The following is a 27,962-nucleotide window of genomic DNA, read 5'->3' as shown; positions in this document are numbered from 1 at the left end:
CAGATTTGGCTGAATCGAAATGGAACAGTGATCCAAAACACCAAAATGAATTACTGTCCCTCTCAAGTCGCTGAATCTGAAACTGAATCGTAACAGAGCCGTTTTGCACATCTCTATTAAACACATACAGTGACAGGATTACGTGATTATCTGGACTCTCCCATCTCCACGGTTACTCTGAGCTTTGGGTCCATTTTTATTGTAATCTTTGAAGGGCTAGTTTCCCTACCATTATTCCTGTCACTTTCTCCATGCTTCAACTTATGAAGACACTCTTAAAACTGAAATGACACATTCCAACAAAACATACGTACCATCGTGCCAGGATCACCTTTTGGACCCTTTAAAGAAAGATTCATAGAGATATTTAAGACAAGAATATGGCATCTCACAGTGCTAGTACAACATAAATACATAATGACAGTGATAATACAATGGTAGCACAGCATAGTCAGAGTCAGTACTAATGGCTATTTCTTTTTGTCAGCTTTGGGTCAAATCTTAGTTGCTCTTTGTGTCGTTTCCCCGAAGTGCAATGTAGGAGAGATCTCTGAATAAGTCTGTGATGCTACAATGCAAATGATATAAGGAACAGTAGCCCCTCACTGTGGTGGCAGAACGTTTACAGAGCTGCCAAAGTGACTATGTAGCCTGGATGGGATGAAACCGGTCTATACCAATAATTACAGAGAGACTTACATATGTGCACAGCCTCTCTGTCTCAGAATACATGTATAAGTTAGAAGGATAAAGAAAAAAGACTCAGATTCTACTGTACTTATTACATATGCCTAAATACAATCTTATTTTACCCTGTTTGAGTCCCTGAAAATCTATTACACTACACTGACACTAAAGATATACATTTTAAGTATTACTTTTAGAACAGGTATGGCATATAATCCAATATCAGATTATGCACTTGATTCTGCAAACTTTACATGCAGTTCTTAGTATTGAAATCAAAATGTGCCATTCTCCCAGCATATATCAAAATATTTGATAGACACACGTCTAAAAATAAATGCCTTAATCTTCAAATGTAGCAAATTTAGTGTGTTTGGGCACATCCAAATGAGTATGCATGGGTGTTTCCCTGGGGATAAGTAGCAGTGGAACGTATTTGTGTTGTTGCTGCTAGTGGTCCCTGAGGAATGCCCCTGCATGCATACTATGGTGCATGAAAAGTTACCCCAGGTGGGGTAGGGGAAGCTGGGATAGTCCCAGCAGCCTTACCTGGGGTTCTGGGGTCTCCTGGGGCTCCAGCAGTGGTGACCCGGATGTATGGAGTCTAGCCAGCAGCTGGTCAGCCAGGCTCTGGTTTCAGGCTGTGCATGCAGCTGCCAAATGCACCACCCTGCTTTTTATCCACATGCTTTTTTTTGATATTGGGATCACCCAGTATCTAAATCTGGCTCTGTACTGCAAGTATGCAGCATGGAGAACCAAATCATATGCATGGAGCGTGTATTGTGGTGCCTCAGAAGCCTATAAGGTGCCACAAAATGTATGTGTGCATTTGTGTGGACGCAGCTTTTGAGTGTTTCATGTTTAGGATGTAACGTCTGCTTTTATCCATCTCATAAACAAGTTGTATGTAAGTAACAAAGCCTTCTATCAAAGTTTAAATTAAACAAATGATATCAATTAATACTTACAGGAGGGCCAGGTGGGCCAGGATAACTAGCAGCACTCATGCCTCCCTGGAAAAAAAATGTTTAAATTTTGATTTGTGTCAAATTTATTTATCAAGAAAAAAATCAAATCATATAATAAAGATGAATACCTGTAGCTTATATAAACCGCCCATTCCATTTCTTTCATTGTGAGGAATGCCCTTAAAATATGAAAAAATTAAACATTTCACAACTTTGAACAATAAAGGTGATATCCTAGCCCATGGGTTGTCAATCGGGGCTATGCGTACCTCTGGGGGTAGTTGAAAAGGCCCTAGGGGGTATGTGTGGGTGGGCAGGGACAAAGCACTACCATGCACCACCCTATACTTCCACGCAGGTACCACCTGGCTGCCTGTCCGGACGCAGGGCTGGGGGGAAGCTCACATGTGGCAGCTGCCACTGCTCTGCATTCAGTTGTGCCCCCACCCCCACCACTGTATATCCGACCATATGCCATCCCTCCCTCCCCTGCCCCATTTCTGCATCCTGGGGTATACTGCTCTGCGTCTGGCTGCTGGAGGTACACTGATCTAAAAAGGTTGAAAACCTCGTCCTAGCCCAAGAGACATCATCCCATTTTACCTTTTCTGTAGTAATTATACAATAGAGCCACAGAACATTTCTGTTCTTGCAAAATTTCCAGTGAAGTCAATTAGAGTTCAGGGTATATAACGAATTCAAAATTGCAACTTTCATTTGTTCATAAAAATTAATGCTCCTAACTTCAAAGATAATTGCATAGGGTGACAATATTATATGACATCTCCAAGCAGTTAAGATAGCTGACCAAATGATATAGTAAAGGAATTCAAGGTACTATTATTATATATAGTATATAACTATATCGTTATATCATCTAAAAAATTATGTTTAAAATAAAAACTGGAAAACCTCTGAAGTCAGCCTTCAAGTACTTTGAGAATATAGGGGCTTGTACTGTAACTTTGAATTAATATTCAAGTTTGACAGATTAAACACTAATGAAAGCAGAAGAAAAAATATTTGGGCATAAAATTTAGTAACTAGCTTGCCAATTTCTGCTAAATGTTTACAGGATGGTGACTTTCAAAGTACAAAAAGCATGACCTAACTTCAGTGCATTCAATTTATGAATGGTTTAAATGTTTCTGAAAAGAGGATCATATTTTTTTTCTAATTACATTCACTAAATATTTAAACAGAAATAAGGAAATATAGATATCGTTTATTTTTCTTATATGTAGATTTATGAAAAATATGTTTTAGGTTGAATATCAAGAAGAACATGAAAGCTGACTTGCACTTTCCTCGGTTGCAAATTGATTTATGCCTGGACCACTATGTTTTTGGTAGCAAAATGAATTTTATTGAGCTCAGAAGAATTTAAAATGTGAATTTTTATCACACAAAAAGAATACATGAAAATAAATATAACAAGTTTTGTTTTAACTTTCATATACTTTACAGGTAAATCCTAGATGCTACAGAAGACCTTTGATGCAGAAGAAGTCATATTCCTGAGAGGGGGAGGATGAAGAGGGGAATGGCAGATGGAGAAGTCACACAGTGTGACACTACTAAAACTTAGTGGTTGTGACAACTGTGGTCATGCACAAGCTGTGCAGGTAGCCTGCACCCTGACTATAGGTTTGGTGTGGGAGAGTCTGTCCCCAGAGGCTATAACATATGTTGCATTTGTCCTGAGACTGGTTGGGCTGCAGCTTTTCTCACAAGAAGTCACAGGATTGACTCTCTACATGTCACCCTTGGATGGCTGCTACGATCACTTCCATTTGGACAAAGAGTAAAGAAGCAGTACTTTGGGGTGTGGAGGGGAAAGGTGTGGGGGCTGGCGGGTAGAAACTCGGGCATGTGTCCTTGCTAAACAGCATGCCATCTGTGACTATGTCCAGCTCCTAATCTATGGCAGCAGCTGCCATTCTGAAGATGTTTTGGCCACAGGCCACCATGTTGGGTTGGGCAGATGTGGGAGTGGCTCTAAACTATGGAGTGGTGTTTCTGGGCCAGGGAAAAACCACCCATACAACCATAATCAAAACTCTACATAAGACTATCATCAACCATGATATAACATAGACCTAATACCCTAACTTGCCACAGGTAAAGAAGGGGAAACACTGCAACCAATGTTGTCTATAAAATATTGTTAATATATGCTCAAGAGGTACCAGGTAGAAAAGCCATGTCCCTCACTACAGAGGAAGGCAAAAACCCCCACAGTCCATACCAATCTGACCATGGGGTAAAATTCCTTCCCGACTCCAAATATGGTCACCTTGAATGGAGGGGCAAGTCCCTTTAGCCAGGAACAAAAGTCCCTCTGGCTTTTGTCCAGGCAGAAACATTAGCACACCTTATTCAAAGTTCCCAATTTTGGCTGTGCCAACAACCAATACCTCTGAGGGAGGCTTAAAAATGTCCTGACACATGTAGCAGAAAGGCAGGGGGAGGGGGAACCAACATAGCTCCAAACAGTGGGAAATACCCATAGTATATCATAGGTGTAACTATGCCTAGGTCATCCTTGACCAGTAGCTGTTCAACCTCTTCTTGAACACCTCCAGTGATGGAGGGTCCACAACTTTGCTAAGCAGTCTATTCCACTGCCTCACTATTCTCACAGTGAAGAGGTCTTTCTAGAAATCCAATCTAAACTTACTTTGCTGCAATTTCAAGCCATTGGTTCATGACCTCCTCTCTGAACCAAGAGAAAAGGTGCTTTCTTGCTTCTTTATGGCAGTCTTTCAAGTATTTGAAGACTGCTATCATGTCCCCTCTTAAGCACCTTTTTATCAAGCTGAACATGCTTAACTTCTCAACTTCTCCTTATACGACTTGCCTTCCAAGCTCTTGATCTTCTTTGTTACCTACCTCTGGACCCTTGCTAACTTCTCCATGTCCTTTTTAAATTGTGGAGCCCAGAACTGCACACAGTACTCCAGATGAGGCCTAATCCGTGCCAAGCAGAGAGGGACTATCGACTGCTGCATTTTGCACCTAATGCTTTTATTGATGCATCCCAAAACATTATTTGTCTTTTGTGCAGTAGACTCCCAAGTTCTTTTCTATAGTGCTGCCATCCAGCCAGGTGTCCCTATTTAGTATTTGTGTTTTTGATTATTCCTACTGAAGTGCAGCACCTTACATTTGTCTGCATTGAACTTCATCCTGTTAGCTCCAGCCCAACTTCCCAATCTGTTGAAATCCTTCTGAATTGCGCTTGTATGATCCAATGTGTTTGCAGTCCTTCCCAGATGACCTTTGTGTCATCTACAGACTTGCTCAAGAAGCTTTCTATGCCAGTATCCAAATTATTAATAAACAGGTGAAAGACCCCCGTGGGACTCCACTTGAAACCTCCTGACATTCTGACATGGACCTACTAATAACTACCCATTACTTGTGACTATTGAGCCAATTATCTATTTACCTTATAGTAGTCTAGTTTTATCTAGTCCATATTTCTCCATTTTGTTTATGAGGTCATGTGGGGCCCTCTCAAAAGCCTTGCTGATGTCCAGATACACTACATCCACAACATTCCCTTCATCCACCCAATTGGTTACTTTGTCATAGGAGATCATATTTAGTTTACATGATTTATTTTCATAAATCCATGCTGGCTGCTTGTGATCAGCCTTTCCTCCTCCAGATGCTTGCAAATGGCCTTCCTTAGGATATGCTATAATAACTCCTCAGGTATACAGGTGAGGCGTACTGGTCTGTTGTTCCTTGGGTCTTTCTTTTATCCTTTTTTAGAGGTGCACTATGCTGGCCCCTTTCCAGTCGTCATACCTGGCCTGTCTACCATGACTTCATAAAGATAATTGTCAAGGACTCCAAGATCTCCTCTGCCAGTTACTTCAGAACCCTGTGATGAAGTTCATCTGGCCCTGCTGACTTGAATTCATTTTGACCCAACAAAAGCTCTCTGACCCTCTTATTTGTTATCTTCTCCCTCATCTTGCCCCTTTCCTTACCCAGGAAATCCATATTAGGTGTCTGTCTGCAGCTGAATTTTTTGTGAAGACTGTGGCATGGTAGCTGTTAGGTAACTCCACCTTCTTTGCATCTTTGGTTAGGAGTTCCTCCTGGCTTGTTAACAGAGGACCCACAGTTTCCTTGGTTCTTCTTTTTTGGCTAACACAGAATCCCTTCTTGTTGTCCTTAACCTCTTTTGCCAGGTGCAGCTTGTTTATCTTTGCCTTTCTGATTTTGCCCCTGAAGGTTTCTGCTCTTTCCCTGTATGCTTTCTTGGTGACCTGTTCATTCCTTGATTGCCTGTATGCTCTCCTTTTGCATTTGAGGTATTTTAGAAACTACTTGTGCAGCTACATTGGTCTCTTGCCATTCTTATTGTGCTTCCCTTATGTCAGGACAGTTTATTGTTGGGCTTCCAATACTGTACCCCTTAGTAGAAGGGGTGTTTGAAGCTTTGGTCACCAATTTAATTCAGAGAAGATTTGGCCTGATTCAGAGGCTGAATCACTGAATCCAAATCAAATCAGGAGACAAAAAAACCCCTCTGAATTTATTCAGAAAAAGACTTGGCGATTCGGAAGGCAGTCTTTCAGGGGAACAGAAACTGGGGGCGGGGGAGACTGACATCTCTAGCTGGCCCATGACTGTGATCTTTCCCTGAGTTCCTTTCAAATCACAGTGCTCTGGGGGAGGGACAGAGAAACAGCATATAAGCCTCTGTCTGCAGCCTTTCTGTCCCTTTTGTGAGCTGTTTTTGCCTGAGCAACTGTGTCTGAAAGGTACTACTGGACTGACTTGGCTTCCTAGTCAGTGTCCTGCTTGTTTCTGTTCTTGGAAAGGATTGGATACCACTTACTAATTACCCTTGCCTAGAATCCATCTACTTATCCCTATCCAATACCTTTCTTTCAACTTATTCTTCCCCCAAAAACGTCTTATTTGTTCTTGTTATTTTTCCCCCCTCACACTTTAAAAAGTAAGCTGTGTTGTCCCTGGTAGTGTGATCCATCACTGTGCAAGAAAGTACATACATTACACACACTCACACATACAGTAAACAGAGAAGAAGAGTAGTAGTCACACACATACATTAATCAGAGAAGAAGAAGAGATATCAGTTAGTTACGCACACAGATAAAAGAAGAGATATTACAGCTGCGCACACACACACACATACATTTTCCAGAACTGCAAAGATTAATGTGAAGCATGCTGGAAAGGCAGGTGCCAGGTATTCTGGCAGGGGAGGGGCTAGAGGGGGTAGGGGGAGAGCTGTAAGTCCCCCCGCCCCCAAACATAGATGCATCCTTTTTCCTGGCAACAATGAGTCTTCTGCTGCTAGTGGGGGCAAGGAGGTAGGAGCAGTACCTGTAACCTGCACCTGCACCACCTCCTTTAACACCAGAAATAGCCACCAGCACCAGAATGACAGTCTCCTCCACCCCAATTTCATCTCCCAGCATGAGCTGTCAGAGGAGGAGCTGGATCTGGAAGCAGGGGACCTGAGTGCCCTAGCAAAAGAAATTCTGGGGAATGAGGGGAAATCTGAGTTTGTGTTCCACACTTCTCGAAGTTTCCCTAGAGCCAGGTCTCCTTCTCTGGAAAGAACCTTGGAGGAGGTTGAGGTAGAGGCTGTGGAGGCAAGTGGCTCAGCTAAGTCACCTCCTGCTGTTATTGTGCCTCTGCCTGCCGAGGAGGGGGATCAGGCAGGATTCCCACCCTCAGCCCAGAAGCTGGGGGGGCCATGTAGTGTGGGATCATTTTGAGGCGGCAGATGATCCTAAGTATGCTATCTGCCAGCACTGCCAAAGGCAGATCAGCCGGGGCAAGGAGGGGAAACACTTCACCATCACGGCGGTGCTGCTGCATCTCAGGAGGTAGCACCCCCTTGCCCTTGCCCCTCCTCAGCACCAGTGGGAGTGTGTCCAAAGGGAAGTTCCCCTTGCTCTCCAAAGCCCCCGCCCCAATGAAGCAGAGGCAAGCTACCCTGGAGCATTGGGGGAAAGCCACAGACAAAGGGAGGAGCATTGCAAGGGTGAGTAAGGTTATCTGGAGCATTGGGGAGATGCTTGCTCTGGATGGCCAGCCCTTCTCCTTAGATGAGTGGCCAGGGTTCAGGCAGCTCATGGCACTCATGGCCCCATCCTACCAAGTGCCTGCACACACCACCTTTAGCAGGATGGTGATGCCCTCCCTGTACGAGGCATGCAGGGAGTACTTGAGGAAGGAGTTGCGCAAAGCAGGTCTGCAGGTTGCTCTGCACTTCACCTTGGACACCTGGAGCAGCTGGTGTGGAGATCATGCTCTCCCTCACAGGGCACTGGTGCAATCAGTCACGCCATCAGTAGGCTCTCCTTCAAGCCAAGGTGATGGACGAGTCCCACACAGCAAGGGAGACCATGGTGGCCATGAACCAGGTGGTGCAGGGGTGGCTTACTGGGCAGGGTGAACTCACCCGCAGATTCATGGTCACCAACAATGGGGCCAATATGGTCAAGGTAGTCCATGATGCCAACTTTGTTAGCATCCACTGTGTGGCACACAGGCTGCACCTCATAGTCAGGGATGCCTTGGAGGGGGGCAGGGCTGCCGGTGATGGTGCTGTCACTACCACCCAGCTGATTTCAAAATGGAGGAAGGAGTTGGGCTACCACCCCTGGAGCATCAAGGGGGACAAGGTGCTGTGGAACAAACAGGCAGAGCTGAGCATCCTGCAGCACAAAATCATGCAGGATGTGGAGACTTGATGGAACTCCATATACCTGATGCTTGAAAGGCTGGTGGAGCAACAGAAGGCCATCAATGGGATGGCCTTGCTTGGGGAGATTGGGATCAGCAGCCCCCTTAACAAAATAGGGTGGGATACCATCTCCCAGATCTTGGTGGACCTCAAGCTGTTCCTCGAGGCCACTGAGACCCTCAGTGCTGGCAATGTTCTCTTTGCCAGGTGATCCCCATAGTGAAGGAACTTGAGAACCAAATAGAGAAATTCCAGGGGATCAGTGTTCCTGGCTGGGGCAACCCACTTTCACCAGAGGTACAGGCACTGGTGAAGTGGCTGAAGGAGGGCATCAGAAAATGGCTGGATCCCTAGCAATCCAGTACAGTCCACATGCTGGTGAGCACGTATGACCCAAGGGTGAAGGGTAGCATGTGCAGCACCAAAACCCTGGATCAGTGGATGGAGGTGCTGGTGAACAGAGTAAGGGAGGCAGAAGGGCAGAGGCAAGGGGACATGAAAAAGGCAGATCCACTTTCCCGTCCAGCACTCCCGGCACCAGCCAGTCTCTTCTATACCAGCCGCTGCCAATGTGGGCCAACAGCATCGCTTCAATGTTGGGGTTCAAATGCACCAGACCCCAGCCTTGGGCAGGTAGTGCTGAGGTTCTGGTGGCTACCTATCTCGCTGAGGATGTGGCGTCACTAGACTGCAACCCCTTGGCTTATTGGGCAATCCACAGCCAGATGTGGAGGATCTGGTCACGGTTGCCTGGGAACATCTGTCCTGTCCATCAATGAGTGTTCCAAGCAAGAGGGTGTTCAGCATTTGACACCCCACTGTACCTCCTTGGATCCTGATCTGGTGGAGCAGCTGCTGTTCCTCAAGGTGAACCTCTCGCTGCTGGGGTTCCCCAAGCTCCACATGCAGACGGAGTGCCACCCTTCTCACTCCATTTGCACCCATTTCCTTTTCTTTTTAAAAGCCATTTAATGCCCCACTCTCAGAGCTGGAGGTGGCACTCACTGCATCATCAGACAGCAAGGGAAGAACATCTCTCTGCTGAGCTCCTGTGCCAGGATGAACTTGGAGGTATGGGCTGGGGCTATGGGGAAGGAAGAGGCCCTAAGTCCTGGGCATACCCTAAAATTGCATCCTGCCTGTGGATGGATGCCGGGGGAGCGGGGGAGGGGTGCGGCAGCTCCAGGAAATGCCAGGAATGAGAACCTTCCTGGTGAAAGGGGTAGGAGCAGGAGGTACCTGATAACCTCCAGCCACTGCAGAGTCCTGGCTGGGGAAAGCCCAGACCTGTAAGATCTTTGAGAGACCTTAGGCTTGCTGGTTGCAGTTGTGAGGGTGAGAACATGGGCTACTATCCCTACAATTTTCATCCTGCTGCACCTTAACATGTACCTTAACATACATCTTAACAAAGTCACACGTCACAAGTTTTGCCTTGAACAGTTTGAGGTGCAGTTTCCCAGAAATCCCTGCACGTATCTCCTTGAAACCTGAAAGGATTCCTGGCCTCAGAAGGGGCTACTATCCCTGCTTTTTAAATCCAAATCTGTTAAAAAATCATGAAGTTATAGGTATTTCAGTGATTCCCCATTATAGTCTATGGCTGAATCACTGAATCGCTCCAATCAGCGCTGAATCTTCCGAAGTCAATTCAGTCAAATCAATTTTGAGCCGAATCAAATTACTGTCCTCAGAATCCGAATCCAAAAAGAACACTTCCCTATTTGCACAGCCCTACTTGGAAGCTCCAAGCCCTTCTGCACACTTTTATCCTTCAATCTATTCTCCTATGACACCATGTCTATTAAGTCTTTGAGTCAGCTAAAATCCACCTTTCTGAAATCTAGCATCCTAATTTTGCTGACCTCATGCTTTCCCTGTCTGTGATCTGGAATTTTATCATATCATCATCACTTGCTCTCAAGTTTTCCATCACCTTCACATCCCCATCAATTCTTCCCTCTTACTTAGGACAAGCTCCAAGACAGATCATTCGCTAGTTGTATCTTCTACTTCCTGGGACAGAAAATTGTCCTCCACACAAGTTAGAAACTGGCTTGACATTTTATGTTTGGCTGCATTGTTCTTCCAGCAGATGTCCAGAAAACTGAAGTCCTACATCAGTATTATCCCATAGCTCTTGGATAGATTTGTCACCCGCTTGAAGAGTGGCTCATCTACCTCCTCTTACTGATTTGGTGGCCTATAATAAATCCCTACCATAATATTGCTGCTGCATCTTTCATGTTTCATCTTCACCCAAATTAATTCTGCTTTGCTGTCTTCCTCCTCCTGAATCAGGGGACAAGTGTGTATATTTTTGACATACAAGGCAACACCACCACCTTTTTTCCCAACCCTGTTTTTGCAAACAAAATGTAACCCTCAATGTTGACATTCCAGTTATAAGAGCTGTCCCACCAGGTCACTGTGATGCCAATCAAATCTGTTGTTTTCACAGGCTGCAGCTTCCATCTTATTTTGTTTATTCCCCATACTTCTTGCATTTGTATACACACATCAGAAGCATTTTGCATTTTGACTTCCTCACTTCTCTTTCATGCTACTTGTTGCAGTCCTGTAGTTCTCTGGCCCTTTCCCAGAGCTGAGTTGCTTTTTTGAGTCCTTTCCCCTCTGGATGAATAGGAGTCCTCTTCTCAAGAACATCTGTTGATTGTCAAAGAAGCCAAAGCTTTCAAATCGACACTATCTCAGACACCTCTCCACTTGTAGGCTATGATGGTCTCTCTCTGGACCTTTGCCTTCCATGGAAAGAATCGATGAGAATACCACTTGGGCTCCAAGCTCCTTAATCCTCCTCTCAAGAGCCTCACAGTCACTTCTGATCTTCTCAGTGTCATTCCTGGCAATATGACTGGTGCCTACATGGACAAGCAGGAAGGGGTAGTGATCTGAAGGATGGATGATGTTTGGCAGACTCTGTGATGTCCTGAATTCAGGCTCCAGATGGGCATCACACCTACCAGGCCCCCAGATCTGGATGACAAAATGGTACCTCTGTCCTCTACACAAGTATGGCACATCCTACCCAGGTCACAACAGCTGACCCAACCTCCATTTGTGCCTCCTCCTTTGCTCTCTGGAGAACACCTATGCTGTAAGGAGAGAAAAAGGAGAGAGGGGGAAGGGGGGAAAAAAGACACGCCACAAGAACCTGCATGCCAAACACCCACACCTGGGCCCTTGCAGATGTACACGTGTGCATGTGCACGCACGCACGCACGCACGCACACACACACACACACACACACAGAGTCTCCTTCTCCTTTGCCCCCTCCTTCAGTGATTTCCCTAAGCCAACTCCCTCTTTGTTTGCTGCCCTCTGTTCACTTCCCTCTGATTTGTTCAGGGCTGTCCAGGTTAGCTCCACCCCTGAATTACCTAAACCAGCTCCACCCAGAGCAAGCCTTGTCATTCAGTTACTTCAGAAGGGGGAAGAAATGAAAAGAGCAGAAAAGAGAGAGAGAGAAAAAAAAGAGAGTGCAAAGGGGAGGGTGGAAAAAAGCAAACACACACCAGGCTCTAGGCAAACACTGTAGCACCAATCAGCCACCCAACCACAGATAAAAGCTTCTTTAAGGCAGTCCAGCACCTGAGCTCTCTGCTTACTGCTCAGCTTACTGCCAGCTTGCAGGGAACAGTACACAACGCCAGGATATTTAGGAGCTCCCTAACAGTGTGGAGAGAGTTTTCTCTTGGTATGCCTAACAGCCAGGCTGAGGGTGTGACTGTACCCCCACTACTAAAAAGGGGCCATATCCACCCACTACACCCCGGGCTGAAGTTTTTCACTGGGTGCCTGGACACCTGGAAGGAGTTGTTTAACTATCAGCTCAACAGGTGTAGAATGGCTTTGGAGCCTGCTTTCAAGTGTCTGAAAGCTCACTGGAGGTGCTGAGGACATGGTTGGATGCCAGTGAGTACAATGTGCCCCTGGCATTTCTGCATAACATCTGCAAGGCCAAGAGGAAGCCTCTGTCTGAGTCTCTGCAAGGTTAAAAAGGAGGGGCCTCTTGAATCATGCTCGTGAATTCTCAGACGGAGGGTGGTCCCGTGGCACTGCATGTGTGAGATGAGCTGGCAGGCCACATAACCAGACTTTGGGCTGAGGGTCGAAATGGTGAATCAAAGAAGGATTTCAAGTGTGCGATTAAACACTCTCAACTGGACTTGGGGGCTCATGTGGTCATCTCCAGCTCAGGCAGGAGGCTTTGGAGGGGTGGGAGAGTGTGCAGGATAGGGATGTTGGGGGTGAGGTGGGAAATGTTCACCTGGGTGCTGTGCCATGCTTCCAGAGATGTGGAGGATGGGGGACAGGGGAGGAGTGAAGGGAGGTGGTCAAAGCTTGGGCTGTGTGAGGCTGTGGGCTCCTTCAGACAAGGATGGAAAGAGGGGAGCAAGAGATAGGGCTGGTCTTGATCAGGTTATGGCAGAGCCAATGTGCAGGACCAGTCCAGCAGGGCGCTTCATGCAGCACACACACTGTACTGGCTCTCTGCGCTATGTGAGCAGCCAGTCCAGGCCCACTGGCACGTACCATCCCAGGGCTCACTCTGCATGAAGCACAAGGGCTTGCTCTGTGCTGGATGCAGCACAGGGGATCCAGGGTGGGGGCTGCATGTGGCATCCCATGAGACATGCTCTGCATGCTGGCTGCAGTATGGCCCGATCTGCACCAGTCCTGAAGCCAGCACACGTGGCCAGTCCAGTAGCATACCACATGCAGTCTACATCCCAGGACTGAACCCTTGGGCTGTATGTGCATGCAGTGGGCTGGCACCTGCTGCGCACGATGCACAGGCTGGACCTGGTGCCGCGGCACTGCATATGGCAGAAGGAATCAGTTCCAATCTGGTCCACAGACAGGCCCAGTGACCGTCATCTGGCCCAGAGAGCTGGATGAGTTTGACATCCCAATTTGAGAGGGACAATAAACTTGATTTAAAGAGTTCAAGTATTGTTAGAATATCCATCACACACATCCCCAGAAAAACTGTTCAAAATACATTATTTAAAATAAAAAACAAATGTCTTACCGGAGGCCCTGGTGGTCCAGGTTTTCCAGGAGACCCTTCATTGCCCTAGGTATGTATAAGAAACATATATTTCACTTGGTGAAGCTTACTAAGGATTTTTACTATGATAGTATGATCTCTACCCTTCTCTTGTTCGGAACATGAGCCTACGTTACTAAAGACACATCAGAGATGAATTTGACTCCTTTTCTCTAGGACTAGTTCTACTAGTAAGCTACAGTGATCTCAATCAGTGAATATAAAATATGCCTCAGATCTACTCAGAGTGAACTGGTAAATGTAGATATTAATACAAATAGGGTTACCATAAGCCTGGGTTTTCCCAGACATGTCCTCTTTTTGAGTCCTCCGATTTCTGTTTGGGTGGTTTTTTGAAATCTGAACAAATGTCCAGGATTTTGTTTTGCTTTGCTGGTGGGAGTAGGGGGAAGGCAACTGGAGGCAGGGACACCATGTTGGTCTGCACATGCCTTGGCAGCTTAATGTAGATAAGTCTGTGGGGGGTGGGGTTTGGAGGGCTGGGGCTGTCACAGGGCAGGGCAGGGCAGGGCAGGGCAGGGCAGGGCAGGGCAGGGCAGGGGAAGTGGGGGAAGTGCCTGCACCTCCAGCAGGGGAAAGGGTCAGGAGGGGCCCTTTGACGGCAGTGGGCAACTCCATGGCAATTCTGGCAGCACAGGGGCCAGTGGCCCTGCTTGAGGAGGTGGGGTGACCTTGAGATGCTGCCCAGGAGTTACGGGAAGAGGGGACCAAGGCCAGGATGTCTGGTGTGGCACGGGAGGCCAAGCCCAGGGTAGGGGGTGTCACAGGCCTCCCCTTCTCTTCCCTACAGCCCTCAATGGGCTGGACTTGCTCTGCTGCCACCCACATGAATTGGAGTTTCTGTGCTCCAGCCCAGTCAGAATGGGGGCAGCTGGAGCCCCCTCCAGCAGGGCTGGGGCGAGCAGCGAGCTGTGGTTTGGGAGTGAGGGGCACCAGCAGGGCTGTGGGGGCTATGGCTTGGGAGAGAAGGCATGGGAGGGGTGTGGGGCTTGTGGGTGGGGATTGTGTGTCACTGGTAGTGCCAAGGGGCTGTGGGTCAGGAGTGAGGGGCAGGGTTAGGGGGATGCAGGTTGGGAGTGAGGATCAGCAGCATAGCCCAGGGGGTGGAGGGCTATGGCTTGGGAGTGAGGTGTCACCTTGACAGGTATCCTCTTTTTTGGAAATGGAAATACGGTACCCTAAATATAAACTTCACAACAATAAGTATAATTTAGAAAATAAAAGTGTATAGGCATTTTTAATGAATAGCAAACAACTTTGTGGATTCATAGGTAAGTAAATAAAATGTATTGTTTCAGAAGTTGACTCAATCCAAACAGTATTGTTGAAATGTGATGGGAAGAAAAATATTCATGACTTTTGAGAGTAGGTTGTGGTGTTGATTTTTTCTCTCTGGGCTCTGGAAGCCAGTCCTTAGTAGTAGTAATTAGTAATAGTAATGATGTTACTATTAGAATTAAATTAAAACATTGGACAACTCAGAGTGATCCTATAAGAGGGTCTACATGGTCACTTAGATAAAAAAAAAGAGTTTTCTTGGTCTGGAAGTGATATGGATTTCTTCTTTATTAGATCTTATATTTAATGTACTTGTGTGACATTTCAGTAGTACTCACGAAGTCAAAAAATGCAGAAAGTTCCAAATGCAAAATTAACCCAGCTAAGCAACATACATTTTATATTTTATAGTAGCGGTTTTCAATCTTGTTTGTTCCATAGGGATCACATGACTGGGGCCTGATCCTGCTGTGTAGGTTTGGAAATTTGGTGGCAGTTTTAGTTGCCACCACTCCCCTATCACCAAATTTACAAATCCACAGGGATCTCTGCAGACCAGATAACATGGCTCTGCAGGCCAAAGGTTGAGCTCCCCTGCAGGGTTGAGCTCCTCTGTTTTATGGTGTACGTTTTATAACAGGGTCAAAGCAAATGACCAATTTCAGGACTAAACTTTGGCTTCCATGAGCATGGCTTGTGTGAAGATATACAGGAAACCCTTGCCATTCGCAGACTCGTGATTCACGGTTTTGAATATTCACGGTGTGAGTATTTGAACCCACGCTCTCTCCTCACGTGCTCTCCTTGGCTCTCACACAATCTCCTTATCACTTTCATTAAGTAACTAACTTGCTGCTGTGGTAATGGATCATGCGCTCCTCCAAGCTCACAGATCAATCAATCTGCTGCCCCGTTTCTGGGGAAGTTTTTCTCTCAAAATTAGTCTTCAGCAGATCCATCCAGCCCACTCTTCTTCACTCTTCCCTCCCCTGCCACTGGCAGTGCCTGCAGCATCTGCGGGAGTTCTGTGCTTGCTGTTGCCAGGCTTCTGATGTACTCACGGCTTTCGCCATTTGCGGGGATCTCTGGAACAGATCCTCTGCGAATGGTGAGGGTCTCCTGTATACACGAAAGTGTAACAACCAAAAGGCGTAGGTAGAAAGCATTCTGCAAAGACAATCAGAGTAGTTCCTGGACTGCTAGGTGGGGTGCTCAAATGTGGAATTGAGTCCATATTTAAAATAGCGTGGTCCCTGACTGAGCACTGGCCTTCAGATAAAAAAAAAATGGCACAAGGGTGGAAGAAGAAGGGATCTTGGTTATAGATTCAATTCACTCAGTCACTCTGTGTTATACAGTGCCAATGGCTGAGCTCCCCGCATTTTGATCAGGGAGCTCTGCATATGGAGGGTTGGTCCTCCTTCCCTTTCTTTTCTCCATTGTATCATGCAGTAATAGCCATAGTTTAGGCCTCTATCAAATAGAAGGCAGGGTAGAGATGCATAAGCTTTCATGAGCCCAAGGTCACTCTACTGAATGTGTACTTTTAGCTGATTTGATGATGTTACTGGAACTTTGAAATCCCAGACTTTTTAGTTTGAACTGCAATTTAAAACAATAGCATCTTTATTTTTTGTTTTGCATTTGATATTTTTTTAATGAATGTTACGCACTAGGTAGGATTCCCACCTTTGTTGCTGATATTTTATGGTTGGAGGTAGTTTTCATCTAATTTATACTGTGATAACTCCATTGACCACCAAAGGAAAAAAAATGATTTTCTTTGTTTTTAAAAACTGCTGCTTTTCAGCATTTGCAGGCTATTGTGCAGTCCTGTCATAGTTACAGTGAGACTAAGCACTGAAAATTCTAGGTTTTAGAGGAAAACTTCAAAAATGTATAAATACACAATAAAAGGGAGACATACGATGGAGTCTTTTTCAATTGTAGCCTATGTTTATACCTACTTGTAACTCCACTGAACTGAGTTGAGTTGCAATGAGAAATGAATTTGGCACCTTGGGCATAAGAAGTGCTCTAAAGCACCTGACAACTATATGTACAATATTGTTAAAAGAAGCCTTAATGCAAATTAAGCAAAAGGCATTTATTTAGAATTTTTGTAGAAGTTAAATAATGTTCTTTACTTCTAAGATAGGGGATTGCTTTTGATTAATATGTTTCAGAGAGCAAGAGAGAGAGAGAGAGAGAAATGATCCTGTAAATAATCACTGCTTATATAATATACAACAAAGACATGTAAAAGTTTCAATTTTATATAGTATGCTATTCTGAGAAAATTCTCTTCATATGTATATCAGAAATAGGATACTACTACTTTCTTTTTTAGGGATGCACTCTTTGAGAAAAACACTTGTATTAAAACTGGGTATAATTTTTCTAGAAAGTTAATAATATTGACCTAGCAAAAGACATTGTCTATTATATTCCTTTTCTTGCACCTATGTCTCTTCCATGTTGAGCAGTTCACAGCTAAGGATTAGAAATAAACAGTCTTTATAGACTTTCACTGAAATTGAAATAAAGAATAATAAGCCTGCATACCTTTTCACCTTTTGGTCCTGCTGGGCCAGGATGTCCAGGTCTTCCTACTGTTCCCTGTACAACACAGGTCTACATTAGTAACAAATAATAAAACAGGGTATTTGGGTTGCAATTTTGTTTTTAAAACTTGTGCTTTCTGAAGGTCATTTTTACTTAATTAAGTCTCTCTTCCAAGCTTATATTTCTCCTGGCTGATACAACAGCTGCATCCTGCTGATAAGCTCTCTGAAGGGCAAAACTTGTGTTTGCATTTTCACCTTAGCAAACTAACCACAGTGACCTTAATTGGTACCTTTTGATATTGCTAAGAATTTAGCGTTGTTGCTGAAATGGCAATTCACAAATTACCTATTAAGTTTTGCTAATAAGTTATAATTTTTTTAAAAAAGCCAACCTAAAGTATTACAAGCATCATAGCAATTAATAATAAACATAGCAAATAACACAATCTGAATCACACAAACAGGAAATAAAATGTAATATTTTTTCCTAAGGGTTTGGCTAGACTCTAATGTATTTCATGATTGCTTTACTTTTACTGGCTTTTAATATTAATAATCAACATAATGTAACACTTCCCAAGGATCGCAAACCTTGATGGGGTGGAGAGGCTTGCATGCTACCAATGACCTGGAGTGCAATGGTGTAAGGAGTTTTATCCCCATGGCAGCAAGATTGAAAGTGAGATTTCCAGACTAATAGTAATTCAAAAACCAAGATAAAAGTCCTCAACAGTGGAGCAGGCAGATGACGAAGCAATACTTCCCAATGCTGCAAGGCTGAAGTGGAAAATAAACTTTCGGTCAGCTAGGTGTTCCTTGGCATTGGATTAAGGTCTCCTTTCTGTGAAACATTGTGTGATTGCTGATGTGCAATGGTATCCCCACATTAAAAGAAAACATGCACAGACATCTTCCTTCAATAAGAAGTCCTATAGTGATGTGTGAGTGTCAGAGGTGGGAAGTGATAGTGGTTATTGGAAGCCCGTAGTCATAGATCTACATGGCAATGGTTGTATGATGGTCATTTTGTACTTAGAACTGAGACAGGTATGTAATTTGGCACCTGCACTCATGACTGAACAGGCAAATTTAGGATCCACTCTGCTCACCCTGTATGGCAAGTAGGGAGAGGGCTAGAAAGGTGCACTAAACATAGTCTGTCTCATTTCACCTGGCTGCAAAACTACATCCAGTGGAATCATTCCACCTGCGGTTCAGATCTAGTAGTGCAGTTTTTCTGCACCTGGATGAACAACCTGAATAGTGACTGAGTGCAGTGAAGGACAGAATTCATGACCAGAAAACTTTCATGACTTGATATTAACATTGTTGCACTTAGTAATACCAGGTATGCAACCTCTATATCGCCAGAGCTATGACCAGCGCAGAAGACTGAGGGATGGATCATCATTTGATATGTTTGATCATGTCCAATCATATTACCTGAAAATGGTGTAAACAAAAGAAGCAACCAAGGAAGAGGTTCAGCACTGAGTGTTTGAAATACCCTGCTACAAGTGATCCTGTCCAGTAGTGCCTCAGTGACACCAAGAAAGGCATCCATGAGGCTTGTGAAGTATCTCTGCCCTCCAAAAAGAAACCTCAGGACTGGTTCAATGAAAATGATAGGAAAATTCAAACTATCATTAAGAGAAAAAGGAGAGCTTTCAAAGCTACCCAGAATAGTATCAATTTCAAACGGAAAAAAACATTTATTTGCCACACTGAAGCTGAGACAGAGGAAAATTCAAGAGCAAAATAACTAGTGGAGAACAAAGCAAAACAGAGCCAAATGTTTGCTGACAGCCACAAAAACATATGTAGTTTCTTCAGCCCAACCAAAGCTATCTATGGGCCAAACATACAAGGAGATTTCTCTCTGAGGTCCAAGGATGGAACAGCACTCCTTAAAGATAGCTCTACCATCAATGCACAGTGGAAGGGCACTTTCAAAAGCTTCTGAACTTAGATTTGAATGTTAAAGGAAATACCACTGAATCCATTCCACAACATCCCATTAAGGGCTACTTTACAGATCTACCAACTTATCAAGAGGCCTTGAAAGTTATTAAGCAGATGAAGAACAAAAAGCATGTGGTCTTGATGGAACACCAGCTGAAATGTATAAGCAAGGTGGAGAACAGCTCTCTCACCAACTACATACTGCTATTCTGAAAACCCGGAGACAGGAACAGATTTCCAGTTACTTGAGAGACACCAGAATTGTGACCATATGCAAGAAAGGAGATTGATCAGCAGCCATTACCATATGATAGGACACACCCTAGGGTTGCTGCAGCACACCTTGATGACTGTCTTAGTTCTGTCCAGCCTTCACTCCCAGCTCTCAGGTTTTTCCCCTGATGTCTCATCTGCCACACCTTGATGTTGTTAATGAAGAGGAAGGCTGCTCTTTAGAGGCTGGTGAGCCTTAGGTGCTTTTCCTAGTCCATTCTTTGCTACCCAGTGAGCTTGACTTGGCCCGCTTGACTTGGGGCTCCAACCCCGATACTCAAAGTATCACTCTCTCACTCGTTCTCTCTCCCTCTCTCTGTCTTTTTCTGCCTTGGACTAACACTGGGTGCCTTGGGCCGCAGCCATGGTTCAGGCTTCAACCTATTCAGCCTCAGCCCCTTTGCCTCCAGCTGAGGCCCCTGGAACCTATTCAGCCTCAGCCTCAGCCTCACGACAGAGGGTGCCTGCTAGGTACCCTGCATAAGGGCTCTTCCATGCCTACAGCCGTTTCCAGTCCTCCAGGTCTCAAATAAACCTAACAAACATGAACACCATCACAACAGAAATAAAAAAAAACTGGTCTCATAAAGTTCTTCCCTGCTGTCAGTCAATACCCTACCACAAGCTATAATTCCCTGTGCGCTGCTTCCTGCAGTCAGCTTCCCTGGGGAGCTCCTCTCCTTGCAGCATGCAGGGTCTGACTGCCTGCTGTGGCTCGGGTCCTGGGCTTATATTCCTCAAAGATCCAGCCCCTTTAGAATCATAGAAAATTAAGGTTGGAAGGGACCTCAGGGGGTCATCTAGTCCAAACCCCTGCTCAAAGCAGGACCATCTCCAACTGCATCATTTCAGTCAGGGGGTTGTCAAGCCGGGACTTCAAAACCTCCAAGGATGGAGATTCCATAACTTCTCTATGTAACCTGTTCCAGTGCTTCACCAGCCTCTGTGAGAAAGTTTTTCCTAATATCTGATTTAAACCTCCCTTGTTGCAACTTGAGACCATTGCTCTTTGTTTTGCCATCTGTCATCACTGAGAAAAGTCTTGCTCCACCTTCTTTGGAACCATCCTTCAGACAGTTAAAGGCTGCTATCAAATCCCCACAGTCTTCTCCTCTGCAGATTAAATAAACCCAGTTCCCTCAGGCTCTCCTCATAAAGTCATGTGCTCCAACCCCTTAACTATTTTTGTTGCTCGCTGCTGGACTCTCTCCAACTTGTCCAAATTATTTCTGCAGTGGGGAGGCCCAAAACTGGACACAGTACTCCAGATGTGGTCTCACCAGTACAGAACAGAGCAGAATAATTACTTCCCTTAATCTTTTGGCAATGCTCCTACTAATGCAGCCCAGTATGCTGTTAGCCTTTTTGGCAACAAGGGCACACTGCTGGCTCATATCCAGTTTTTTTGTCTGCTGTAACCCCCAGGTCCTTTTCTACAGAGTTGCTGCTTAACCAGTAAGACCTCAGGCTGTAGCAATGCATGGAATTCTTTTGTCCTAAATGCAGGACTTTGCATTTGTTCTTGTTGAACTTCGTAAGATTTATTTTGGTCCAATCCTCCAATTTGTCTAGGTCACTGAATCCTAGCCCTACTCTCCAGTATATCTACTACAGCCCACAGCTTGGTGTCATCTGCAAACTTGCCAAGGGCGCAATCCAGCCCATCTTCCAGATTGTTAATGAAGATATTGAACAAAACTAGCCCCTGGGGTGGACTGACCCCTAGGGCACTCTACTTGATACTGGCTGCCAGCTACACATTGAGACATTGATTGATACCCATTGAACCTGATGCTCAACCCAGATTTCTATCCACCTAACAGTCCATTCATTCAACCCATTTTTCCTCAGCTTGCTTGAAAGAATGCTGTGGAAGACGGTATTCTTGCTTAAGTCAAGAATGTCACACCCACTGCTTTCCCCAATCCACAGAGACAGTTATCTCATCATAGAAGGCAATTGGGTTGTTCAGGCATGACTTGTTCCTGGTGAAATCATGCTGACTTTTCCTAATCACCTTCTGCCCCTCCAAGTGCTTAGAAATATATTCTTTGAAGACCTGCCGTATGATTTTTCCAGGGACTGAGGTGAGGCTGATTGGTCTGTAGTTGCCCTGATCCTCCTTCTTCTATTTATTAAAGATGAGCACTGTATTTTCCCTTTTCCACTCTTCTAGGATCTCCCCTGATTGCCACAAGTTTTCAAAAATAATGACCAGTGGTTCTGCAATTACATCAGCCAATTCCCTCAGCACCTTCGGATGCATTGCATCCAGCCCCATGGACTTGTGCACATCCAGCTTTTCTAGTTCCTAACCTGTTCTTTCACCATAGTTGGCTGCTCACCTTCTCCCCCAAACTGTGCTGCACATGGGCAGCACAGCACTTTCTGTCACATGACTTTCCCCAGCCATGCACAGGGGTTTTACCCTCTCAATTAAGGGCCAGCCTGTACTCCTGTAGCTGTGGCCCCACTTAGCCAGCTTAGCATGCTGCCTTCTTTTAAAGTGACAGGAATCCCCTGGCTCCCTGTTACAGACCTCTCTCCTCCCCTCCATTTTGCCCAAGTAACAGGGTTTGCAGTCCCTGTTACACCATGGTATTGCAATCTGTCCTTGCCTGCATCCTTCTCAACAGACTCCCTTTCCTCACTGAGGAGATTCCACCTGAGTCCCAGTCTAGTTTCAGACCACTCAGAGGTACCACAGACACAAAACTTGTTGCTAGACAGCTGAAAGAGAAGTGGTGTAAGCAACATCCAGATCTTCACATGGCCTTCACTGACCTAACTATGGCCTCTGATTCAGTCAACAGAGAGGCTTTATGGAAGATCCTGATGAGATTTGATGCCCACCAATATTTATTACCATCATCACTTTTTTAGGATGACATGACAGCAAGTGTCCTAAACAAAAGCTTGGAAATGGACCCCTTCACTATTAGAACTGGAGTCAAGCAAGGATGTGTCATTGTACCAACACTCTTTTCCACTCATATAACAGCTCTTCAGCATCTCATTGCTGACAGACTTCCATTTGGAGTCAGCATCCAGTATCACATGGATAGGGGAATCTCTTTAACCTCAACCAGTTACGTTACAAATCCAAGCTATCCAACACTTCCATTACTAACCTTCAATATGCCCACTCCACTGAAGAGGTCCAGGTTATTCTTGACTGCTTCTGTGAAGTGTACAAAATGCTTGGACTCACTGTCAACTTAAAAAAAAATCCAAGAGATTGTACTAACCTACCCCAAACCAACTAGCTGCTCCTCCATATATTAAAATGTGGCAATCTGTGGAAAATGCTGAGCATTTCCCCTTCTTGGGCTGCCACCTTTCTCAAAAAGTAAACAGAGTCAAGGATATTCAACACTGGATAAAATCTGCCAGTGCTCCCAAGTCATGTCTTCGATGATCATGACATCAGGAACCAAACAAAACTTGTTGTATACCAGATCGTTTTCATTCCTATCTTCTTGTTTGAGTGTGAAACTTGATGACATATCAGAAACTCCTGAAAGCCTTGGTATATGACCATCAGTGGTGTCTTCAGAAAATACCCCATATCAGTTGGAAGGACAGAAGAACAAAGGCCACCATACTGGCCAAACAAACATCACCAGCATCAAAGGGCATTTCTAGATGACATGACATTTCTCATTTAGGGTAATGCAACTGTGTTTGTGTTTGTACGATCAGAATTTCCTGCTGCTCTAAAAATCTTTTTGGTGTGTTAAACTACTTGGATATGTTTTATTTTGCAGTACTCCCCGTTTACATCACCATGTCTATAGATTCATGTTGTTCAAACAATAATTGACTCAAAGACTTGTAATTACTTTTCTTGGCCATCAAGTGGGGCTGCGTTATTTCTGTAGTTCTGGCCTTTAGCCAGTAAGTGCCACTGCGATTTTATTTTCTGTGTGTGTTTTTTTTTACCCTCGCTTCCTCCTCCCTCCTACTCCACAGCTGACTGTACGCATCCAGGGCCCAGCGCGGCATGTGGTCTCCAGATATAATAAGAGAAATGGAGGAGCCAACCATTCCCATTTATGTGCATACGATATGCTACCTCATTAATTTTTCCCCGTCTTCTGCTGCCACTGTTACCTGCTGTGTATGCGATACCCACCACCTCCCACGCCCCCTGCCCGATGTGCCCACCGCTGTGTTCAGAATTGCAGGTCACTGGTGTCACCAGAATGCTAAGTTTACACCAGAATGCTAAGTTATAAAAATCTGGAGTGTGCTACCCTACCTACCCCCTAAGGACTTCCTTCAAATTTCTTATAATATAATTTACATTCACATTGCAGAACCATGGCAAATAGTCCAGATGGATACTACCTGCTAGACCTGCCATCTCAGATACAGGGTATGCATCATCCCGGGTGATATGTAGGTAATGTCCTACCGACCTTGTGCATGGTGGGTTTGGGGGGCAATAATTTGGGGGCCAAGAGGTTGGTTTTTGGACTGTCATCCAAAATTCTGCCCTCTTCTTCTTTCTTCCCCCTCCCTGCAGAAAAGTTTCACAGAAGACCACTAAAAAGGAGCATTTTGGTTGTCTGTTATGTAGAAAGTGTAATAGTTAAGTTAGTTAGTTAAGTAGTGTGTCTTCAGTTACGTATAGGTGTGGGGAAATCCTGACTTTTTTTAATACTATATTTATATTTTACTGTTTATTTTAAATTGGTTTTTTTTGTTTATTTAGACAATTTTTTACTTATGCACATGCACTTACGCCTTTTTTTTAATAAAGTTTTTTCATTTTTGTAATAAAGTTTTGTAATTTGTTGTCTACATATGCGTGGCATGTTTTCTTTCTTCATAGGGAGATTGGCATACATTGTGCAGTTCTGGAGTGGGTGGGTGGGTTGGAGAGGTGAGGACTGTGCCCACAAAAAAGCGGCATGGATATAGAGCCTGGCTACTTAACATTTGAAAGAAGGCAATTTAGTAAGTATTTGGTGTATTATGAGGCAAATTTTTGCTCGTAGTTTCATGAGGAGTCAGTTACAGGAATCATTGCCTTTCAGCAATCCATTATGTATTTACCTTTTTCATTTTCTTTTAAATAGCAAAACCATGAGTGAGTTACATTTGTATTCACTGAGAAAACACACAAACCCACCCACCCAAGCCGAAGCCCAAGCCCAAGCAAGAAAACCTACTCACCCAAGCATGCTGTTGGTAGGTAGTCAAGAATAAAGCAGCGGGGTACCTATGAGGGGACATTTTTACCCAGCCACAAGCAGGGTGACAAAGCAAGGTGACAGGAGGGCCACACCATGAGGCAACAGAGAGTTAGCTTGTTAATTAGCTAACATGACCACTAACCAGGAAGGAATTTGGAAGGCTGGTACGTGGCCAGTAACCAGGGTAAAACACCGCCCTGTGTGCTAGGAAGAGCACACAGACAGGCATGGGGCAACAGGGAGGGAGTGATGTGTGTGCATGTGTGTGTGGTTCTGTGTGTGAGGGTTTTAAGGCCCACCATGCAGTGCAGGACTCAAGTGGTGAAGCACAGCTGTAACAGGGAAAGAGTGGCCTTTTCTCAGTGCACTCCAGACTCAAGGAAGCATCTTGCAAGGCAGAGCTTGCTTAAGGCACTTTTTTTGTTTTACCTCAAGCAGTTATTGTATTTTTGCAAGTGTGTGTATGTGTGTGTGTGTGGTTCTGTGTGTGAGGGTTCAAAGGAAGGCTGAGGGGTTGGGGGGACGGGAGGCGAATGAGCCAGTGTAGCAGAGGTGGGGGCGCAAACTACAACCCAAGCCCAACAGCAACCCACCATTTCAAAAACATTTCACAGCACCCCTCCAAAAGCCATATGTTGCACGACGCACACAGATTCATGGTGGAATGTGGGCAGGGAAGTGGGGTGGAGGGAGCAGCAGCATTTGTCCCCATGGAAACTACTGACGTGTCCCCATGGAAACTGTTTCAAGCCCTGTCAGCTTGGGAATGCTGGGAAACATAGTCCTAAAAAGCCAGAAAAGTAAGAGCTCGCCACCACCACAACCGTCAGCGGCAATCACCAAGCAACACCCACCCGCTAATCTCAACCCTGTACATTCCTGCTGCTACTCTCAGCCCTGTACATCTCTGATAGCATATTAGTTCTATATATATATAAAAACAAACCTATATATTTGTAATATGGGGGGAAAGCAAAGAGGCAGGAGGGGAGGATTCATATGGCTTGTCGTCAGGATCATCATGGGGTCGCATACTAGGAGACTAGCCCGAACTTAGGCAGGTGCAAGTGGCAGGGTTTTGGGATGAATGTGCCCAGGTGGGGGGTGGGGGAGGCTTAGCTGGAGACTCCTGGTAGGGGCAGGGGCAGGGGCAGGGACTGTGGAGGCTGGTAGGCTGGTTTACATGTGCCTCCTCCTGTAATTCATTAGGAAAAACATTCTGGGTGGAGGAGGGAGATTGGTATTTGGCCTTCCCTGCTGGAATCTGCAGGGAATGACACATGGGACTTAGGTCACTTGAAACAGCATGTTGTGCAAACACAAATGTGTTGCACCAAATTAACCTGGGTTTAAATGTTAAAGGCATGGGTAATTAACAAGGACTAAGCAGTCTATCATGTACAAATGCCTAAAACCATGTTTATACAGCATCAATTCTGTTGGACAGGACATGTCACAAAGATGGACCTCTCAAAACAGGTCCTATAATCCCATCTCTCCAGTGATCACCACTCTAGAGCTGGGCAAAAGAACAAATTCAAGGACACCTTGTAGGCCAGTCTAAAAAGCTGCAATATTAACATTAATACCAGGGAGACTCGAGCACTGAAGCGTCCCCAGTAACACCATGATGTACAACAAGACTTTGATAACTTTGCATGAACCTGTCTAACCATAGAGGCAGACAAATAAAAGAGCTGTATCCCAATATCTCCTGGATTCATTCCTTCCTCTAGGAACTATTTGCCATTATCTCCAGTTGAATGTATGGATCTCAATTGGCCTCCTCAGTCATCTCAGGACTCACCAATGGCTTCCCTATTTACTGAGATTGCCACCCATATGCACAGGGACTGCTCCCACCACCACTTTTAGTGGCTTATGAGATTAATACTCAACCCAAAGTAATACTTTATCATTGATAAGTTTCAGCCAAAAAAATTACTCTTTATTTTAACTAAAAAGAACAGAAGAAACTGGCAATAAGATAATTATGGTGATTTCCACAGGATTAGACCACAGGTTATATCAAAGACTTACTGAAGGTCCACTGGGTCCTGGGACACCAGGGGTTCCTGGAACACCTTGAAGGCCCTGAAAATTAAAATAATTAATGCATGGTTTTCTTCACCATATGAGTTGTGTTTTGAAATCCATTGTATTTTACATGCCCCTCATTGTTATGGTTTATATGCACCTGTTTTATCTAATAATCTGTCATTCTATACTAGCAATATACAATGTTCATATAATATATTAACAATATATAACACTGTAGAGTCATTTATTTTGAAGCAGAACACAGGAGCAACAGTTATTTGATTTGTTATGTGATTGATAAATAACAATCCTTCTCCACCATTATTCCCACTAACTTTTGTCCTGTATACCTTCTCTTTATCAGCTCTGGAGGTAAGAGCTAACATACTGCACACTTTGTTTAGAGATGATTTTTTCTTTTCTTGTTGCTACAAGTTTTCCTTTGGTTGAGAGGTAGCATCTGATTATTCTTTGGAACATTACCACACACTATCTAGCCACAATACGGATTTCTACCTAGTTTCCAGATTGTTTGACCTACGTAGGTGGTTGATAACGATATTTGGTCATGAACTGTTTTATGATACAATATTTTGTGCTACCTAGCTTATGAACTACTGCCCACTATTGTCCCAATTAGTCTTCATAATTCTATTTTATGGCCCAGAAATTTAGGTCTGCTGCTGTATCTCTGCCACCCCAATTGCTGCTATCAGTTCCTCCACCCCCAGATGCCCTGATGCCCAAATAAGCCACAAGTGTGGTGGAGGTGCTTGTCAGGGGGTTCCCCCTCCCTGTCTGCTCCTGGGGTCCCTGTAGATCATGCCAACCCAGCAGGTCCATGTCCAGCTCCTGCCAGGCCCTGCAATTGAGGCTGCGTACAGGGAAGTGAGGGGAAGGCTAGATTACAAATGGCCACTCAATCTAACTTAGTACACCTAGATGTGGACCTTACACTAGTTAGGTAAGGAGTGGGCAATTATTTGACGGGTGGGCCAGTTAGTGGGTTTTGGTGAGTGGTAGAGAGCTACATAAATAAAACCTTTCAGAAGATATATTTTTAACAAGTTATAGATAACCCCCCCCCATGTCATATACTAAAAATCAAACATCTATGATAATATATTTAAAATTAATTAAAAAAT

At 44.7% G+C, this 27,962-nt stretch overlaps 1 protein-coding gene across 2 annotated transcripts in view; it reads right to left on the bottom strand.

Annotated features, from left to right (window-relative positions):
- COL19A1 (collagen type XIX alpha 1 chain) overlaps window positions 1–27,962 on the bottom strand; it is a 424,680-nt gene that overhangs the window by 65,662 nt on the left and 331,056 nt on the right. For both annotated transcript variants that reach the window (XM_090034633.1, XM_090034628.1), the window contains exons 34-39: window positions 26,818–26,871; window positions 17,340–17,393; window positions 13,458–13,502; window positions 1,787–1,837; window positions 1,659–1,703; window positions 315–341 (exon numbers count right to left, since the gene is read on the bottom strand). In XM_090034633.1, coding sequence (XP_089890759.1) covers window positions 315–341; window positions 1,659–1,703; window positions 1,787–1,837; window positions 13,458–13,502; window positions 17,340–17,393; window positions 26,818–26,871 — 276 coding nt within the window. The remainder of the gene's footprint in view (window positions 1–314; window positions 342–1,658; window positions 1,704–1,786; window positions 1,838–13,457; window positions 13,503–17,339; window positions 17,394–26,817; window positions 26,872–27,962) is intronic.

This window comes from Crocodylus siamensis, chromosome 1 (assembly GCF_052110815.1).
Source record: "Crocodylus siamensis isolate JL-2025a chromosome 1, ASM5211081v1, whole genome shotgun sequence".
Classification (NCBI taxonomy): Eukaryota; Metazoa; Chordata; order Crocodylia; family Crocodylidae; genus Crocodylus; species Crocodylus siamensis.
Note: the sequence above shows the minus strand (reverse complement) of the source record. Positions and strands in the feature narration are given on the sequence as shown.